The 20,507-nt window shown below is 41.4% G+C and overlaps 1 protein-coding gene across 1 annotated transcript; it reads left to right on the top strand.

Moving 5' to 3' along the window:
* Positions 1-1,349: 1,349 nt before the first annotated feature.
* On the top strand, positions 1,350-18,571 carry LOC140125790 (uncharacterized). The gene is made up of 10 exons (XM_072144659.1): positions 1,350-1,508; positions 2,639-3,031; positions 5,627-5,974; positions 7,270-7,635; positions 8,502-8,609; positions 13,316-13,337; positions 14,473-14,498; positions 15,893-15,939; positions 16,701-16,781; positions 18,336-18,571. The coding sequence occupies exons 1-10, from the start codon at positions 1,472-1,474 to the stop codon at positions 18,456-18,458; spliced, it is 1,551 nt and encodes a 516-aa protein (XP_072000760.1). The 5' UTR covers positions 1,350-1,471; the 3' UTR covers positions 18,459-18,571.
* The last annotated feature ends 1,936 nt before the right edge of the window (positions 18,572-20,507 follow it).

The following is a 20,507-nucleotide window of genomic DNA, read 5'->3' as shown; positions in this document are numbered from 1 at the left end:
TGGCGCGGTCCATCCCGACATCCCGGTCGCCCGCCAAGAGGTCCCTCTTCCACAGCCCCAGTAACAATATAGTTTCTGTGTATATCTGGTGTTTGTGTTTTGAGTAGGTTTAGTGTATTTAGTTCCAGTAACAGATATCACGATTCCAAATCGAGGACCACTGGGTGGTATCAGCCTACCTCGAAAATCGTTCTTACATTGTTATTTACATATACACAGTAGATGCATATATACACATATACACTCAGGGCCGGATTAAGTGTGGTGGGCGCAAACTGGTGGGGGCCCTTCCAACAATGTTTTTGGAAGTATATAGCCTGCCAGCCCCCTTTATTATGTAGCTTGCAAGACCCCTGTAGTATATAGCCTGCAGCCCCCTGTAGTATACAGCCCCCAGCCCCCTGTAGTATACAGCCACCAGCCCCCTGTAGAATTTAGCCGCCAGTCCCCTGTAGAAAAGTGTCTCACTGACACAGCTGACATTCTAGACCCCTATGTGTGTTGCGGGTGGCCACGGGCCACTGCGCACAGAGAAATTCAGCGACTCAGCTGAGCTGAGTCGCTGACTGTCAGAAACTGGTGGGGGCCCCTTAAAAAGTGAAAGTGGTGGGGGCCCCAGGGCTCGAGCCCCAGGAGCCCCTCCTTTAATCCAGTCCTGTATACACTGTATATACACATATACACAGTAGATGCATATATACACATATACACTGTATATACACATATACCCAGAATATACATCATATATATACACACATGTGCTTTTTCGCACAGGGGCGGCGTAAGTACTAGCGGGGCTGCACGCTGGCTCGGCCATACGGGGTGTGGGCGGGCGTGGAGGCGGTCAACTGTCAAATAATATGGAGTCTGTATTCACCAAATTGAAATGTTTTGAAAATTTGCAATTGGTTGAATAAAGACACCAAATTATTTGTGTTGACTCTCGAGCTGTGCTGCGATTTCCTTCTACACTATGGATACTTGCTCCATCCCTGAACTTCATCACGGACATCTCTATACTTTCTATCCAGGTTTTGAAAATTGGAAGTGCTGCCTCATTTTTCTTTTCTGCCTTTATGGGTAGGATATTTTTAGAGGGATACAAAAATTTACACGTCTCTATCTCAAAAAATTAAAGTTCCGAAACCCAAAGAAAACAGACAAAGTGATCAATTCCAGGATGATGACCCCAGTGTACAGAGCGTTTCTTTTCTCACCCCATGTGAAGCCCTACCACGCACCTCCACATAGTGTTGTATAGGAAGCGTCTTACTGTATGTCTTCTTTTACTAGAAATAACGGTTTTTAACTTTTATTTCTCTCTAGGCTTCTGTGCGTGACTTCCTCTTCCCCCCTCTTCCTCTTTCTTCATCTAAGTGAATATTACAGTAGCGACAAAGTGCGAGCCATCTGATTACTTCTGCTCATCACTGTAACTACCGCCCTTCATCCAGATCCTCCACCATCTACTATGAGACTTTCCATCCTGATCTTCTGTTGCCTCCATGGTAAGATATGTAATAGAGAATGTAACATTGTATAGGTAATATAGGAAGACTAAGTGAGGGTTAAAGGGGTTCCTGGAGATGAGGAACTCTAGTACTTCTCTCACAGGACTTCCCACACCCAATGACAGACCTAGACAAATTTTCAGGAGATCTGAAGAAGAAATGAAGAAACAATTATCAAATGGTAAAAAATATCTGTTATGATGTCAATAACCATTATTGTTTTGTCTGGCTATGTGTGGTTTGCTGGTGGCTTACAGTTGGCTGTGTCCTAAATATGGCCAAAGAGCTTCTGCACCAGACTTTTCTTAGGAGATGTGCAGTTACCATAAGTTTGGCACTTTGGCACCTCCTGGACATTGCAAAGGGGGCGAGGACATCTACAGGATTGGTTTAAAGGGACCTTCAGAAATTGGCCTAATACAACACTACATGTATGTTGTCAGGCAGTGTAACACATTCTAGTTTTTGTTTCTTTCATTGTTCAGTGTGGTGGCATCATCCAGAAAATCAACTTTGAAGTGAGATGTAAATTAGTTGGATAAAGTCAAGGGGGCATTGGACATCAGGAGATCTGGTTAGTGATGTCTCTGGATGCAGGACCATCAATTACAGTGAAAGGGGTGTCATAATCCCCTCCTCCTTGACTGTGTACAACCAATTTACTTCTGCTCTGACTACAACCTCTTTTCTGACTTCTCTCAACTTCGGAATTACATTAGTCTTGGGCGTGGACTTGGTTTGTGATTTTGTTGTGGCCTATCTTCCTGGTTTTAACCGAGCAATGTAAATTAGTTTTGTCTTAGATTTTCCCACCCTTTCGTCTTACTTGGTGAGGGGGACATTGCTCAGTTGGGGGCTACTATTTAGGTCAGTAATCAAGTAGGCAGGGATAGTTGGGGGTTTAGTATTAGGCACACTAGGCAGCTAGCGTGCCTTTAACAAAGAGGTTGCTACCAACTGAGTTAATTTAGATGGTATTGTCGGTTAGTAGAATGTAAAATCTAATACCCATAACTGCAATAGCCTCAGAGTGGGCTTTGTGTGTAATAAAATTAAGAAACAATGTTCACTGTATATAATTATGTTTTTCAATAATAACATCCATTGATGTTTGCGGTTTATTCCAGGGATCTGCTGGACATCTAATAATTACTGCCTTTACCAACCAAGAGTTCTCTATGTGAAAGAAGGAGAATCGGTCACCATCCCGTGTTCATACATCTACCCTGACCGCCACAGAGGGAAGTCACAGGTTATAGTAACTTGGGGTAAAGCAGAGGGATGGTACTGCTACAAAATCACCAAAAATATCACTGACCCTTCTGGGAATATTTTAGATGATGAGTATAAAGACCGGATCTCTGTAGTGAATAATCCTGACAACCGGACGGGATCGATCACAATCCGAGGACTGAAAGCTACAGATGGAGTCACCTTCTGCTGTATAGAAACTCTATATACAACCACCTCCAAGGCTTTCAGCTGGTATAACACATATGGGACCACTCTCACTTTTTCTGGTACAAAATATAATTTCTATATCATAAATTTAAAATTTTGCCAAGTTCAGAAAATGTGATTTTTGTATGCAAATGTGATGTAATAGGAAGACACGAAAAAAAAACTGTGCAAATCCAATTCTAAATTTGGTGGACCCCATAGAAAGAATTAAAAGACTGCACAAGAGTCAACAATTTTTATGAAAGACACTTTACAATCGTCGTCCTGTGTCATAACCAGTGATGAGAATTCGTGTTCTGGCAAATTTTAAAAATGTGTTTGGGTCCAGTCATTGGCGTTAAATGTTTAATGCCACTGGCAAAGTTGCCAGCAGGATTTAAATAGCTGTGGCCACGTGTGTGGCAGGATAGTGCTGGTGCACGGCCACTGCTATTTACATAACAAGTCACAGAGTGGAGATCACACAGGCCTGACCTCTCCTGACTTGACTGATGTCCAGTGGTGTAACTTGAAGCTGATGGGTCCCAATGCAAAGTCTGTACCAGGCCCCCGACTATAGCGTATGGCTTATAGTACTAGTCTTCTCCTATGGGAAAGTGACACTATAAGGGCCCCTTAAACCTCTTGGGCCCGGGTGCGATCGCAACCTCTGCACCCCCTCAAGTTACGCCCCTGCTGATGTCCATAGCTCAAGTATATCATCATAAGCTACCTACAGCAGTTATCAGCCTGACTTGTAATAATAGACCCGGGCTATGGGTCTAGGATGGGACGTCCTAGTGTGACTCTTCTCCACCCCATCGTGACTCCTTGCTGGTCATTTGAATAAAGCAGGAAAAGTATATTTCTTTGTAAAACTAAATCTTCCAGAATATAGAAGGACTAGCAGGTCCTGTCCTAACAGGATGGTGACAACTTATGGGCCCAAATCCTTATGAAGGTTCACTTTAATAGAAATCTTTTTGACATATGTTGGTTAACCCCTTCATAATGCGGCCTGAAAAGGCTCTAGTTACTGAGCATTTTTAGCAAATTTTATACGTGGTGGTTTAAGGACCATAACTTATTCTTTTTGCTTGCTACCTTAAAAATCTTTGTTGCATCTTTTTCAGGACACATAGAGCTGATTAAAATATAATAAAAGTTTTCATTTTTAGTTTAGTTGTAAAAGTGGAAAAAGGCTTTTTTGTAATTTATAGTATATTTTTTTTATATATTTCAAATTAACTGAAAATGAACATTATTAATGAAATACCTATTTTGTACTGGTGGTTTTGATATATAATTGGTATAGTGCCGAGCAAACGGGGGTAATATGACAAAGTTTTTTGCAGGGTAGCAGGGGATTTTTTTTTTATTATATTGGGAAAATAAATTTTTATGCAAATGTATAATTTTTTTGTGTATGTGTGTTTTTACTTTATATGTCCCACATGAGGTCATAAAAGACCCCGGGTGGACATTTTCACTTTTTTTCAGTTTTTTTATATTTTTACTTTGGTTTTTCTAATGCAAGTTTTCTCCAGTAAGTGGGGCATCTATAAGAGCCCCAGTTACAGGTGGAAATGATTCCCGGTAAGGGCAGATGTTGATCAGAGCTGTACTGGGTACAGCAGCTCTAAGTAACCGCTTTACCTCAAATGGTTGTGTATTCCACTAATTCAGCACGATGCTGTAAGGAACGGGGAAAGCAGAAGCGGTAATAAACCGCTCCTGCCTTCTCCCGACAGTCAGAGTCATCCGGAAACCTGGGCCTGATCCAGACCCGCGCCCCCTGACGTCTAAAGTCAGTAGGTGGTACAAAAGCAGTTAAGAGTTGATCATACATGTATATATCCCTCTATATAATTCTATGGGATTTTTCGTAAGCGTCTGGAGCTTGGAACAATGTGGGTCCATTTAGTTTTTTTGAAGAGTTTTGGGTTCAGCATTGGAATATCAAAAATGGTCTACCTTGTAGCTCTACTCTATTTCGTGGTGTATGAGCTTGCCACAGAAGTGGGAAAATGGGTTTTAACAGACCAAGACAAGGGCACAGACTTAAAAAGTTTCAAGAAGAAGACTGGCTTGTGATTTAGTTAAAAATTGCAGAAAAAAAACACAGCCTTTCTTTGGTGCAAAACAGAACACAAAACCTACTTCTCCAAGCTCTAACATAACACAAGTCAATCCTTACTACCAGGTCCTGGGTAAGCAAAATTCACATCTTTTTTTTGCAGCCTCAGACTTTGAGATCTAAACTCTCATGGAGAACTTTACGGGAAGGTCCTAGAGACAGAGATAGACCCCCAGTCTACACCTTTTTATGTACCTGCTGCAGGTGCGGCTGCAGGAATATGGTCCAAAGCCCGAGATGGACCAGAAATTGGGAAACCCGCCCTATATTTTCCCAATCCAGCTCCAGGGCCACTTTTCCCACTTTTACAAGAAGCCAGCTTTGGAAAGTCTCACATAGCACATTTACTGGAGGACATGTAGGATAAAAATCTAAGGAAAATATTTGCCCTCAATAACCTTCCCCACCCCCATCTCCCAATATATATAATACATATAAATCAATGGGAAGGACTGGAAATATAATGTTTCATTTCAGAGTTGTCCAGGCTTTATTATCCCTATATAACACATGTGTATCTCATGGCTTCTGTCTCTAGATGGGAAATCATTATCTCAGGTGGAGGAGCTGATCGCTGTCCCAGGAGAAGAGATGGTCATCCCATGTCACCACCCACTGAAGACCCCGGGGGAAGTTACACAAGTCTCCTGGTATATTGGAAATGATACATTATGTATCTTTAATACTAACATGATTTCCACGTGGCCCCCGGCACTGGACATCACAGGAGATGACCCTCAATATTCCCTGGTGAACGCCCCTGAGGACTTCTCTCTCCGTATACACCGCGTACAGAGCAGCGCACAATCCCATTATTGTTGCCGTGTGACCTTCAGTAATGGACAATGTATAGAAAGCAGATACGGCACAGAGGTGACCATCACAGGTAAAGGAATTTTATTGTTGGAGAAGTACTTTACATACAATTTTATAAATAAAAAAGCTATCTGATTTATTTATTTTAGTATTTTACAAATTTTATGTGACACCCCTTCATATTCAAACAAATATTTGAAACAATAGGTTCACTTTACTACCTTTCATACTATAGTACAAACAGAGTCAGGGAATTTTAACCCGGGAAAAAAAATTAACCTTAATCGAAAAATTTATAAAAATAAGATATAAATGGTGAATAAAACATAACTTTTACTTCAAAAAGTTACAAAATTCTTAATAGTAAAAAAGAGCGGAGTAACAAATGTGTAGTGCATGACCTATGGTAGTCTATACCATGCTAATAAGCAACCTACCCAAGAAACCCAAAGCGGAGCCAGAGAAGCCTGAATTGGAGTCGGAGAAACCCGAAGCAAGAAGAGGACCTGCAGGGGGAATCGGAAAGGTTAGAACATTGCTCCATTTTTTATAGACTTGAGTATAAGCCGATTTAGGATTTTTCAGCACAATTTTTGTGCTGAAAAACTTGGCTTATACTCAAGTATATACGGTAATACCAATAATGTAGGTAACTCCCGACTGGGATGACTCACCGGTAGGTTTCTTGCAGTGGTCACAGTTTGTATCACCACACCTGCTCCTTAGATAAATCCCATAGATGTAATTTTCTATATTAGACTGTAACAAGAGTGTCCAAGATCAGGATTGAAAGGAAGCTAAAATGTACAAGTAGTAAGGAAACTGCCCGCTGGAGGATAGTCGTCAACTGCCAAAACAACGAGGGTCACAATGGGTTAAATAGTCACTGTCCTCAGTGTACCCTTCTATGACAAACAGGCTATCACACCCTATAAAACTTCACCTCGGAGCCGCAACCCTAAACAGTTGCCACCCTGACCGTAACCTCTCCCTATTAATGCTGGTCCTGTAATTGACCTACCGTATTGGAGATGGTTCAAGAGTTGTTATTATGAAAGTAGGTGAAGCATGTGCCAACATACCATGTTTCGCCTCATTTGGCTCGTCAGGGGATTCAAACAAAATGGTTAAACCACCTTCCTGTGTTGGCAATGATGCTTGAGCGCAGACAGGAATATCACAAAGCTCTTTCAAACTATAGAGTCATTAAATGGAGTGGCCCTATTGGAAGTGCTAAGAGTCCGCACACCTCTTCCTGGTGTGACCAGTGATGATCCACTGTGTAATCTAGTTTAATTAGGTTAAACTTTTTACCATTTTAGCTATTAGCATTTTTATATTTTAATCTGTCTGTTTTTTTTATAGATCCTCCATCCTCCGCACCATTCAATGTCACACAGTCGTACAACATCTCAGGACACAGAGGAGAGTCAGTGACACTAAGCTGCTCCTACAGTCCATACATGGAGAGCGATGTCCTGGGGGTAGATATTTACTGGAGAGCGGGTAACATCAGTGGTCCATATGTCTACCACCCCTACAAAGAAATGGTCCATCCCAATTATAGAGGGAGAACGGGAATAATACGAGCAGTGGAGCTCCACATGCAAGGACTGAAGATGTCAGACGCCTCCATGTATTACTGCTTTGTGCTGATCCGATGGTGCAAAGAAACTGACAAACATGAGAAAATAATTCAGTATGGAGAAGGGACCAGACTGACGGTGACAGGTAAATGTAACAATGTTATTTATTATATTTTTTCAGGTTAAAAATTCACAGCTCCCTTATATACAGAAAACTACTGGAACATTGGGGCAGATTTACTTACCCGGTCCATTCGCGATCCAGCAGCGCGTTCTCTGCGGTGGATTCGGGTCCGGCCTGGATTCACTAAGCTAGTTCCTCCGACGTCCACCATGTGGCGCTGCTGCGCTGAAGTTCCCCGGAATGAACTGAAGTACGCCGGCCTATTCCTGGTGAAGGTAAGCGCGAGTCCCGCGACACTTTTTTTTTAAATGCGACGGTTTTTCAGAATCCGTCGGGTTCTCCTTTGGCCACGCCCCCCGATTTCCGTCGTATGCACGCCAGCGCCGATGCACCACAATCCGAAAGCGTGCGCCAAAATCCTGGGGCAATTCAGGGAAAATCTGCAAATATTTGGGTAACACGTCGGGAAAACGCGAATCGGGCCCTTAGTAAATGACCCCCATTGTCTACAACTGTAGACAGGAACAGGAAGAGCGACAGCGATTGATAGGTCAGGAAATTGACCCTATCACTGACTGTTGCCAGGTTGAAGACATTTTTTTCACTGTTCATGACCTCAGACATATGGAGGAATCCTAACGGCACAATAAGACCATGCGGATGTCTCCATACATCATTGTGGGTCCTTACGTTCTTTTAATGGGGTCTATTGGGCACCAGGTAGTAGAGCGGACTCTCTATCACCTTTGGTTTTCTGCTCACAAGACGGATGTGACTGTACATCACAAAAATATTATGTGTTGTATTGTATCAGATATGGAGATATTAATTATGGTTGAGTTTCTGGCTCCATGTACAATCTATAATTTATGTTTGTTTCTCTTCAGATTCTCCCAGTGACACTAGTGACCTTAGTCGTGTGATAATAATTTCCATTTCTGTCGCAATCTTCTTGGCTCTTTTATGTTTGGTCATAATCGTCCTAAAAATAACAGGTAGGTTTGGGTCTTCTATCAATGAGATCCTCCTAGTTCCATTCATGTTCGATGCAGGATGTATTGGCTTCACAGTCTAATAAAGTCAAAACCTTCGATCTGCATCCAAAAAAGAAAGAGTCATCCAGCATCCGCCATTGAAAAACAGATTAAAAATAAATAAAAAGAAAAAGAGGTTCTTTTTTTTTAAAATATCAATTTATCAAGTACCCATCCAAAAATGATCCCAAAAGACACAAAAAGTGCAACAAAGATAAAATCTATACAAAGTAATAAACCTATGGACAATAAAGAGAGTAGAAAGAAAGTGGGGAAATAATAATAATAATAAGAAGAAGAAAAATATAAAAAATCCAAAATTATTTAAACCTACGGAAATTAACCACAATAAGAATGAAGGGAAAAAATTACTTGTCAAAAGCCTTTTTGGCATCCAATAACAGGAACACTCCCATGGAATTTGTGATATCACTTAGCTCTATGATGTTCTTAGTTCCTAGTAACCAGACATAAAGCCCAACTAGCGATTTCCCTACCTTTAGTATTTTAGTAGCTATTTTTGATTTAAAAAAACCTTTAACCCCTTAAGGACGCAGGGTTTTTCCGCTCATTTCTCGCTCTCCAAATTCAAAAATCCATAACTTTTTCATTTTTATGTTTACAGACCTGTGTGAGGGCTTATTTTGGGCGTAACAAATTTTAATTTCCCGTAATGTTATTTATTTTAACATGCCGTGTACTGCGAAGCTGAAAAAAAATTCCAAATGTGGAAAAATTTTAAAAAAACCCGTCACGTTCTTGTGGGCTCAGTTTTTTCGACTTTGAGTCGCTCCAAATAACACATCAGCTTTATTCTTTGGTTCGGTGCGATCGCGGTGATACCAAATTTATATAGGTTTTATTGTGTTTTAATACATTTTCAAAAATTAAAGGAATCTTTACAAAAAAGAAAAAAAAAATGTTGCCATCTTCTGACGCTAATAACTTTTTCATACTTTGGCGCACGGAGATGTGTGAGGGGTCATTTTTTGCGAAATGAGGCGACGTTTTTATTGCTACCATTTTGAGGTCTGTGCGACATTTTGATAATTTTTTATTTCATTTTTTATGTTATGTAAAAAGGTGTAAAAGTCGCATTTCGGACATTTGGGCGCCATTTCCCGCCTCGGAGGTCACCGCCGGCCGTAACCGTTTTTATATTTTGATAGATCGGGCATTTTTGGACGCGGCGATACCTAATATGTTTGTGATTTTTACTGTTTATTATGTTTTATATCAGTTCTAGGGAAAGGGGGGTGATTTGAATTTTTAATATTTTATAAATTTTTTTTTATTTTTTAAACTTTTTTTTTTCTTTTTTTTTCACTATCTTTTAGACCATCTAGGGTACATTAACCCTAGATGGTCAGATCGAACCTACCATATACTGCGATACTTCTGTATTGCAATATATGGCATTTTTGCAGGTCATTCATTACAATGAGCCACTGGCTCATTGTAACGAATCTCCAGAAGCCATGTAGCCTCGTGTCAAAAGAAGACCCGAGGCTACCATGGCAGCCAATCGTCTTTTAAATGCCGCCGGCGACTTTGCCGGCAGTAATGACAGGGTTAATAGCCGCGATCGGTGCTAGCACCGACCGCGGTTATTAGCGGTGGGGGTTTTGTGCAAAATGCAAAAACCCCCACCTTTGTATGAAGAGGACTCAGCCCGTGAGCCCTCTTCATACACACCTTATACCTCTGCGCCGTAGAGCTACGGCGCAGAGCGTTAAGGGGTTTTCCCATCTGGACATTCACATTTAAATTTATTAATCTGCCATATACACTTACAGGACAGACCAAAGGTTTGGACACACCTTCTCATTCAAAGAGTTTTCTGTATTTTCCTGACTATAAAAATTGTAGAGTCACACTGAAGGCATCAAAACTATGAATTATCACATGTGCAATTATATACATAACAAAAAAGTGTGAAACAAGTGAAAATCTGTCTTATATTCCAGGTCCTTTTGCTGTGATTGCTGCTTTGCTCACTCTTGGCTTCTCTTGATGAGATACAAGAGGTAGTCACCTGAAATGGTTGTCACATCACAGGTCGCCCTGTCAGGGGTAATAATTGGGATTTCTTGCCCTATAAATGAGGTTGGGGCATCAGTTGTGTTGTGGATGAGTCAGGGGGATACACGGCTCATAGTCCTACTGAATAGACTGGTAGAATTTGTATTATGGCTAGAAAAAAGCAGCTAAGTAAAGAAAAACCAGCGGCCATCGTTACTTTAATAAATGAAGGTCAGTCATTCCAAAAAATTGGGAAAACTTTGAAAGTGTCCCCAAGTGAGATGGCTTCCTCGGATACGACCACCTCACATTTAGGCAGCAGTTGGCAGACTTGCGTTATTGAGCCCTGCCTGACCACCTGGATTTAGCAATCATTACCACAGGACGGCTGTGCGACATGCAGTAACTCCTGGACATTTCATATACAAAAACCTTTTGTTTCTTTGTGCAATCCCTCCAGCAGAGGTGGTCATATCCAAGGACACAGTCTTGTTTCTAGGGGACCATAAGACTACATTTATGAGAAATTATCTTCACACAGGTAAAAAAATTTTAAAAACATCTAATTGAAGAAATGTATATATGTGGCAGATTAATGAAACTGAATGTGAATGTCCAGATGAGAATACCCCTTTAAGGTCTGTACTGTTTGTATATATATATTTCTTCATTTCGATGTTATTAAAAAAAATGTACCAGCATCAAGATACTTTACCATAAATGTTGATATATTGTCCCTTAGATACAGTTGTCCTTGGATACAACCACCACTGTACCCTGATAAGCTCCGTATGGAGGGGCTTCTTTAAGTGCTATGAAATAAAGTGGTTTTAATCTGTTTTTGGTTGCTGGAAATAAAATTTTGTTTGGATTTTTGGACTGACCCCCTACCCAGCTTTTTTTCCATGTGACTGCACCTATATCAGCTCATTAGAGAATAGGTTTGCTGTTGCCTATGTTAATACACTTTGGATTTTATCGTATTGGGGCACATTTACTAGCACTACTAGTTCTTTCTAGTGAAACTGTTTGCACAGGTATTTAAGAAGTGTCTGTACCACAAATGTGTAGTACGCAGCATCATGCAACAATTTGGGGGTGTTCTGGTGCTAAGTCGGACCGTGTTCCAGATTTAACATGCAAGTCCCACAGAAGTGTGTCGCACATCCCAGTTTAAAGACTGCCCCCCCATAAGCCACATTACATTAACCACACTGCCTCCCCCTACGTCACCACACTGTCCCCACCATAAGACACATTCCATTAGCCATACTGACCCCCTTACGTCGCCACACTGCCCTCCCTACGTCGCCACACTGTCCCCCCTACATAGTCACACTGTCCAACCACCCATAAGCCACACTGCCTCCCCCTACATTGCCACACATTACTCCATAGCCCACATTCCATAAGCCACACTGTCCCCCCTACGTCGCCACACTTTACTCCATAGCCCACATTCCATAAGCCACACTGCCTCCCCCTACATTGCCACACTTTACTCCATAGCCCACATTCCATTAGCCATACTGTCCCCCCTACGTCGCCACACTGCCCTCCCTACGTCGCCACACTGTCCTCCCTACATAGTCACACTGTCCAACCACCCATAATCCACACTGCCTCCCCCTACATTGCCACACATTACTCCATAGCCCACATTCCATAAGCTACACTGTCCCCCCTACGTCGCCACACTTTACTCCATAGCCCACATTCCATAAGCCACACTGCCTCCCTCTACATTGCCACACTTTACTCCATAGCCCACATTCCATTAGCCATACTGCCCTCCCTACGTCGCCACACTGTCCTCCCTACATAGTCACACTGTCCAACCACCCATAATCCACACTGCCTCCCCCTACATTGCCACACTTTACTCCATAGCCCACATTCCATAAGCCACACTGTCCCCTCCAACTAGCCACACTGTTCCCCTCACCCAAAAAACACACTGCACCCCTAGCCACACTGTTCCCCCCCACCGTAGCCATACTGTTCCTCCCCTTAAGACTCACTGCCCCCCCCTAGCCACACTGTCCCCCCCCACCGTAGCCACACTGCCCCCCCCACCGTAGCCACACTTCCCCCCTAGACACACTGCCCCCCCCTAGCCACACTGACCCCCCACTGTAGCCACAGTGCTCCACCCCATAAGACACACTGCACCCCCCTCCACCAGGCACCAGGCAGTTTGATCCATTCTTAGTCAATGTTCCCTATTGAGCTGAGTATCTTTGATGTTTTCAAAGGCCTCAAGATATTCAGTTTCTATGTACAAAATCATTATTTTGCCTTGTATCTTTCTTTATAATCTGGAGTGCATACACTGTGATGTGGCCCTATTTTTCAGTGTATGTGCATAAGTAACTGTGGTATGATCTTAACACACTGGGTCGTGGGTCTACCGTGTCTCCAGCTGAATTGTGAGGGTGTTATTCCAATGGGCAAGTTGGTTTTCACCCTTTCACTCTTGTATAGGGAGCCATAAAAACCATTGAGAAAAGTAAAGTCATTAGGAGTCACATGAAACCCTGATACATGTGTAAAAGCGTTATTTCCCCAAAATGTATTTATTTTGTTTTTATCAACATGATCAAGCTCCTAAAAGATGTTTCTGATTATTATTCTTATATTGTTAGGTGTGATTTGTAAGAAAAGTGGGTAAGTATCACTTTCATACCCAAACAATAAATCTATACAGCTATTATTTTCTTCTTCATGTGCAAAAATATCAGCAAATATATTCAAATTGCAAAAAAAAACACAACAAATGACTAAGAGGGAACCAATTACCAGGGGATATTCTCTCTATACAGACCTACATTGGATGGGGTAAGTTGGACTCCTTGATATAAGAGGAATAGTCCTAGAATGAAAATGTCAATGAGAATGGGATGTTTAGGGGGAGGAGTCGGTCTCTGATGCGTTAACTTTGTAACCAGAAAGTCGGGTGTATTCCTCCAGTGCAAATTAGAGAGGGAAACTAGAGGATCAGTTATCAAAAAGAGGACATCATCCACAAAGAGACACAGTCCCCTAGTATCCTAATATCCAACATGCGTGACCATGGATTCAACACCGAGGTGAGAGGAGGCAACCCTGCCAAGTGCCATTATAGATGGGAAGAGGAAAGCAGTGGGCATCGGGTGGTGTAACCAAGACCTTCGGGATGGAATACAAGCCCCTGATTGCATGCAGAAAGGCCCCCCAAAATCCCAAGTGGTGCAGGGTACAAAACACGAAAGTGATGGCCTTCCTTGCATCCAAACTAATAACTGAAACTGGTCCTAAAGGATATTCTGGGTAAGATATATGGTCCTATGTGACTTCCTAAATGGGGAGTTAAATCTTGGGTAAATCCCCAAATAAGAAATAGATCATCAAAATTAAATTGGTGGGTGAACAACGCTCGGCTCCCCCACCTATCGACTTTTCACCTGTAACTAAATAACAGGAACAGGAAGCAGACGGCTGTGTCCTAGTGGTGAGATTATGTTACTACAGATCACAGCCCATTCATTTTATTATGCAGTGATCTGGATAGACACTACACGCGTGTCAGCTTCCTGTTCATTGATTGTTGATACTGGGTCCAACTGATTTTTAGTGGTGCTGGAAGTTGGATCGAACCAATATGATATCAAAGATTTATCCTATAAATGTGTTATCAATATTTTCTTGACCAGAACTACACGGCTAAGGCTGAACACATCTCTTATTAACATATGTCATTGTTTACTATGTATTTTAGGCTAAATATTTCTCATGACTTCCATTGTTTTTTTTTTCTTGATAGTTCTGAAAAAACTAAAATGGAAAATGGTAAATATAACTGGGATATTCCTACATTTGTTTTCAGCAAAAAAATCGTTTTAAAGGCAATTTCTTGTAGACACATTATAATATTTACAAGTTTCTATGTAAGAAAGAGCATACTGGGGCTCATTTACTTACCCATTCATGTCGCGATCCCTGATCCGAAATGTCCGACGATCATGCACTCTGCCGCGATTCACTAAGATCGTGCTCCCGATTTCCTGCAGGTCTGCCGGAGTTCACCATCTTCTTCCCGGTGTATGTAAGTGCATTAGATGTGACATAATTTTAAAGTAGAATCCCGCGCTCAGTCCGAATCAGTCGGATCGTCCGATGGTCCGCCCCTCGATTTCTGTTGCATGAAAGCCGGCGCCGGTGCCCCAAAATCCGATCTCGTGCGACACAATCCCCTTTTAAATGGGGAGCAAATCAGAAAACATCAGAATATCCGACGTTTGTGCGGTCCGCGGACCCTTACTAAATGACCCCCATTATATACTTTACTCTTTATGTGTATTCGGGATCTCTATAGGCCAGTGATGGCGAACCTTTTAGCGGCCGAGTGCCCAAACTCCAACCCAAAACCCCCCTTATTTATCGCGAGGTGCCAACCAAAAATTCAAGCAGTAACTTATTGCTCCCTGTTCAACAACGTTCAATCATATTTGCCTCCTGAGGACAGCAACACAGTAGAAAGATGGAAAATTTTCAGCATTTTAGCTTCTTTCCAGTGTCCCTCAGTACAGAGAAAATTGTTGGGCCAGCAGGAGGTCCTCTAAAGACAATTCGGCCCTGTCTACTCATTCTCCCTCTTCCTACAGTCCCAAGTAACAAAGTAAGTATCAAACTATGACTGAAAGCAGCATCTTTTAAGTTGCTTGGAACTGCAGGAAGATTCTTTGAGTTCTGTTTGGTGTGCTGGGGCGATGGCCCGGGTGCCCACAGAAAGGACTCTGAGTGCCGGCTCTGGCACCCATGCCATAGGTTCGCCACCACTGCTATAGGCTGTAATGAAAACATTGCTTAACCTCGTGATGACTTAGCAATTTTTAATCTTTCGTTTATTTTTATTTTTTTTCATGAACCGTGACTTTTTTTGGCATAGGCGATTAAAGCTACATTTAGTTTTTTCTGGTTTTTGGGTATTATTTTAAGTTTAATGGTGTCCATTGTACAGTGCTAACCAGATGTTATCTTTATACGACGGGAGAGCATGAATACGTTGCTGCTAGTTTTATTAATTGTTTTATGTCTTCAACTCTTTAACTGCTTTTTATCCACTTTTTGGGTGGGGGACACTAGGCAGTTGTAAGCATTGTGTGTTATTATTTCAGTGGTGGATAAAAATTTTTATATATTCTTCTAATTTTATTACAATCAATTTGTTCCTTGATTTGCAGATAAATTACCATTAGAAGAAAAACCATACTGCAATCTCTCCCCAAAGGTCAGAAGTTGGATTACATTATACTGTTTAATAATTGTTGTGAATGTTTTCTTCCTTTTTCAAAAACATCACCATTCTAGCCTAATGGCAACGTGATTTTTTTGGGGGAGAAAACAGAATTTTTCTATTTATGTATAGTACATATTTTTCATCCTAAATTAACAAAAGTAATGATATATTGGGGGGGGATTTACTAATTGTGGCGCAAGCACGTCTGTCGGCATTGGAGATCAGTCTCCGCAAAGCACAGCCCGATGTATTTAAGTGGGGCAAGGCTGTTAGTAATTAATGGGTAGACGGAACTGATCAGTCGGGCGCCATAAAAATGCCGACATCAATGAGATGTGCGCCAAAATCTTACATGGACTGCGCCTTAATTTTGCTATCTGACCATATTTCTCCTGGTTTATCATACGCCAAAAATTGCGCCTAAAAATGCCGACAAAATACACATAAATGTGGAGGATAATGTTTAGGCCACGCCCACTTGCGCCAAAAAAAGCCAGAGGAGTCAGGATTGTCGGAAACATCTGTTCATTATGGCGCAAACTCATTATAAATGATCAGCAACAGTTCTGCACCAAAAAAAAACATTAAAATCCTGGCATTTTTTGGGCGCAGATGCAATCATTCATGTGCCCCATTGAATCAAATGTTTCTGATATTATTTTCTGTTGGCATTGATGGGTTGGTGTGTGTTTGCTTTGTACGTCGTGTATGAAATTGTAGAAGATTATAATTTGGATGTAATCAACTTGTAGACAACAGAAAATAACCGAGCAGCAAAATGTGAGGCGGATGAAAAGGAAGAAAGGAAGAGACACAGAGAAGAACTGGAAAATGTAAGAACTGGGAGTTCAGGAAACCTGACAACATGGACAGTACTCCATTTCATTAATACAAGGATCATTAAATCTGAACTTTTCTCGGTTTTTCTTCTAGTTTTGTAGAGTCACATAAGAGCAACCTACACAAAAACAGTAAAACGACAAAACTTATTTGTTTTCAATATACTTTTGGGTATTTTCTCCAGTGTAGTAGTCCAGGCTTTGCACTATGGCACATAGCTAAATTACATACACTATTAAAGTAGAACAGCTTAGTCTTGGGTGACTGCACAAATTCAGTATAGTGCAAAGGAAAAGGGACCTTACCCCTTCTTTTCTACTGGGGACATCATTTTTGGTGACACTGGTTACTGAACTGTAGTAGATTCAACTTTAGCAAACTTTTTGGTAGGAGGACTAATAGCTAGAGATGAGCGAGTATACTCGTCTGAGCTTGATGCTCGTTCTAGTATTAGAGTACTCAAAACGGCTCGTTGCTCGGACGAGTATCTCCCCAGCTCGAGATCGAGCATTTAGTTAATGAAACACAGTGAAGAACAGTGAAGAACACAATGAAAACAGTGAACACAGGATCATTTGAGTGAAGAACACAGTGAAGAACACTTTGCAGATGTTCCGTACATCTGCTAACTTATCGGAAGACACGAGCGCCAAACGGTGTTCTTCACAATAGTATGTAGAATGTATGGAAATATCTGCAATGTGTTCTTCACACATATTGTTCTTCATATACTATTGTGAAGAACACCCTTCGGCACGTGTGTCTTCCGATAAGTTAGCAGATGTACGGAACATCTGCAATGTGTTCTTCACTGTGTTCTTTCAATGTGTTCTTTCAGTGAAAAAATGCTCGAGTCTCCCATTGACTTCAATGGGGTTTGTTATTCGATACGAGCACTCGAGCACCGGGAAAAGTTCGACCCGAGTAACTCGAGCATTTTAGTGCTCGCTCATCTCTACTAATAGCATGAAGTATCACATAATCCCATTGGGTTCACTGGATGCTGCTCAACAGAGAGATCACCGTTACATCTGACATGGTTAATAAGTGTAATACAGGGCTCCCCTGAAGATATTTCACAGCTTGTTTATGGCAGCCCTCATTCTGCACAAGCAGGAGTAGGAATGAGCGGCCCCATCAGTATTCTGGTCGGGTGGGTTTGTGGACCCGGATCGGAAAAGATTTAACTTTTTAAATAGGTCCACTTAGTACGTCCACCAGTAACACCTGCTATCGGTGCTGGCAACATTTACATGCCGCAACCAAAAGCTATTTATATGTAGGCTGCCACGGGGAGCATCGATCCTCAGGAAAATGGGGGTGCACTTTGGCCGCCCCATGTAAATGATAACACCCGTAATCAGTGCCAGCAACAATCACAGGTGTTACTGGTGCATGAGCCCATAGCAACACATGGAGCTTGGAGCTGCCAAAAGAGAACCCTCTGTATCACCAGAGGAGAACACGTTTGTGTGCCTGAGGCTTATGGTGCAATGTATCCTTATTGTACATGAATAATTATCTTGATTATTATTTTATTTCTCCAGGACAATGTTCTTTATTCTGAAATAAACAAGAGCAAACTGCAACAGAGAAACCCAAAGTCAACCCAAATCCCGGAAGAACAAGTTGTCTACTCCGCTGTTATCCGACGGGATGCCAGAAAATAGGAAAAAGACAGGAATGTGCCCCAAATAGAGACTGTTTTTATTTCAAATAATTTTATAGGCCGGACATTTAGGTTTGTATATAATGTACATCTGTAGCAGGAATCAATATAAAGTTTGCCATCCTATAAAATGTTAATAAATTGATTCAATTTCAAATATCATTTGATCCCTATGATTCATTGTACTAGTTAATGGGGGACATGTATCACTCCTATTGCGTTCCTTTTTTCGTGCGACTTTTTAGGCGCAGAATCAAGCAGCGTACCAAGTATGTAATGCAGTGGCCTTATTTATCTTTGTAGCTCAGATGTTTGTTCAACCTGTGTGACTTTTGGACTCTGAAATTAGTCGAAAAACAGAGCATGCTAGACCTAGACGTTATTTGTCAGTATTAAGAACATATGCAATTTCAAAATTTAGGGTTAATAGTTCACAAGTAGTATTCCTGTTCTCATATATCCTCATGTTTTTAATGTTATGTATTTGTATATGCATGTTTATATGTGTTTTTTCTAGTGTCTATGTAATGATATTAGCGAGTCCCACCTGTGAAGGGATCGGACGTTTCCGGCCAAGGTCCGATCACGTGATGGTGCACGCTACTACTTAAATTCATCAACAGCATATCTCAAGTTAGCCATGAATAAGGGTAGAGCATCTACCCGAAACGCGTAGGCGATTACCCATTGATTTGAGTGATGACTCCATGCGAATTTTATATTGTATACTGGATTTGGACAATAAAGAATATTTGCTTTTACAAAAAATGCAAGTGGATCTGTGTTCGTGAAGCTGGACATGGTGTTTCAAGTCACTAGCACTCCGAAGGAGGCAGGATAAGGGTCCATGCTACATTGATCCACATGGGTGCAAAATCAACGATTCAGGTGAGCTGACACTACCTTTGCTGTTGACATAGACCTAGACTTACTTCCGCAGCTTCTATTTGGGACTAAAAAGTCTCACACCGAACCAAAAAGTTGCAAAAGTGAGACTAAACAGGAAACTCATCACAAAGGGGAAAACTTAAGCTACATTGCAATGATTAAGTAGGACAACTTCAGGAAACTTGAAAAAGTGGCAGCCGAAAAACTATGATAAATGTGCCCCAATGAATGAATTTCCTGCCTTCCTTTTTTTGTTTCTTTCTTTTTATTGTTTTTAAGAATAACACTCCATGAAACCTATTTGTTTTTCATAGATTGTACAATACAGAAACTTTTGCTATTAAATCTTTGTAATTTAACCTCATACTGTAACCCTTAGCTAAATATAACTGTAAACGGGTTTGTCTAAATGATATATGGCCGTTAGGCTCTACAGATAATAGATATTGGGCCCCAATCAGTTCTAGTTACCCTCATGAATAGTAGATTTATCCCTCGTCATTGAATTCCAGATCCATGTATTAGGGTAAAAAGGTAAAAAGAAGAGAAGTAACTGGGATAATATTCTTAGGAGGGGCCCAAAGTTAAGCCTGTGACATAGAGGGTCTACAGCCCCCAGACCACTACAATGGTCTCATCATACACATGAATAAAAATACAGTCCACCAGCATCTACAAATAGGAATGTTTATTGGAACCATCAACAAAATGTACCAACTGTATTCAAAGTCCCATGGACCATCTCACCAGAAGAGAAAGTCCATTTATGGAGAGAAGTCATAGAGAAGATCTGACATTGCTTCACTGTCACAAAGTCTTCTGGTGTAGTGATGGAAAGTACGGTTCTTCCAAGTGAGCTGGATCACTAGGCTCCATAAACTAAGAAGAGACGACTCTTCTGGCTCCTGAACGGCTCCCTATTACATATATATAATAGGGAGCCTCAGACCAGTAAGTCCACCCCACACCAGTAGTACTGATGGAAAGTCCGGTTCTTCCAAGTGAGCTGGATCATTAGGCTCTGTTTACTAAGAAGAGCCGGCTCTTCTGGCTCCTGAATGGCTCCCTATTACATATATATATAATAGGGAGCCTCAGACCAGTAAGTCCACCCCACACCACTCCACTTATAACCCAATTTTTATTAGGTTAAAGGGGCATG

This window comes from Engystomops pustulosus, chromosome 4, assembly GCF_040894005.1.
Source record: "Engystomops pustulosus chromosome 4, aEngPut4.maternal, whole genome shotgun sequence".
Taxonomy (NCBI): Eukaryota; Metazoa; Chordata; class Amphibia; order Anura; family Leptodactylidae; genus Engystomops; species Engystomops pustulosus.
The sequence above is the reverse complement of the archived record's forward strand: the minus strand, read 5'-3'. Positions and strand labels throughout refer to the sequence as shown.

Coding starts and splice junctions, on each gene's coding strand:
- LOC140125790 (XM_072144659.1), top strand. CDS start 1,472: ATGAGACTTTCCATCCTGATCTTCTGTTGCCTCCATG. Junction 7,636..8,501: donor GACCAGACTGACGGTGACAG/GTAAATGTAACA, acceptor GTTTCTCTTCAG/ATTCTCCCAGTGACACTAGT. Junction 15,940..16,700: donor ACTGCAATCTCTCCCCAAAG/GTCAGAAGTTGG, acceptor ATCAACTTGTAG/ACAACAGAAAATAACCGAGC.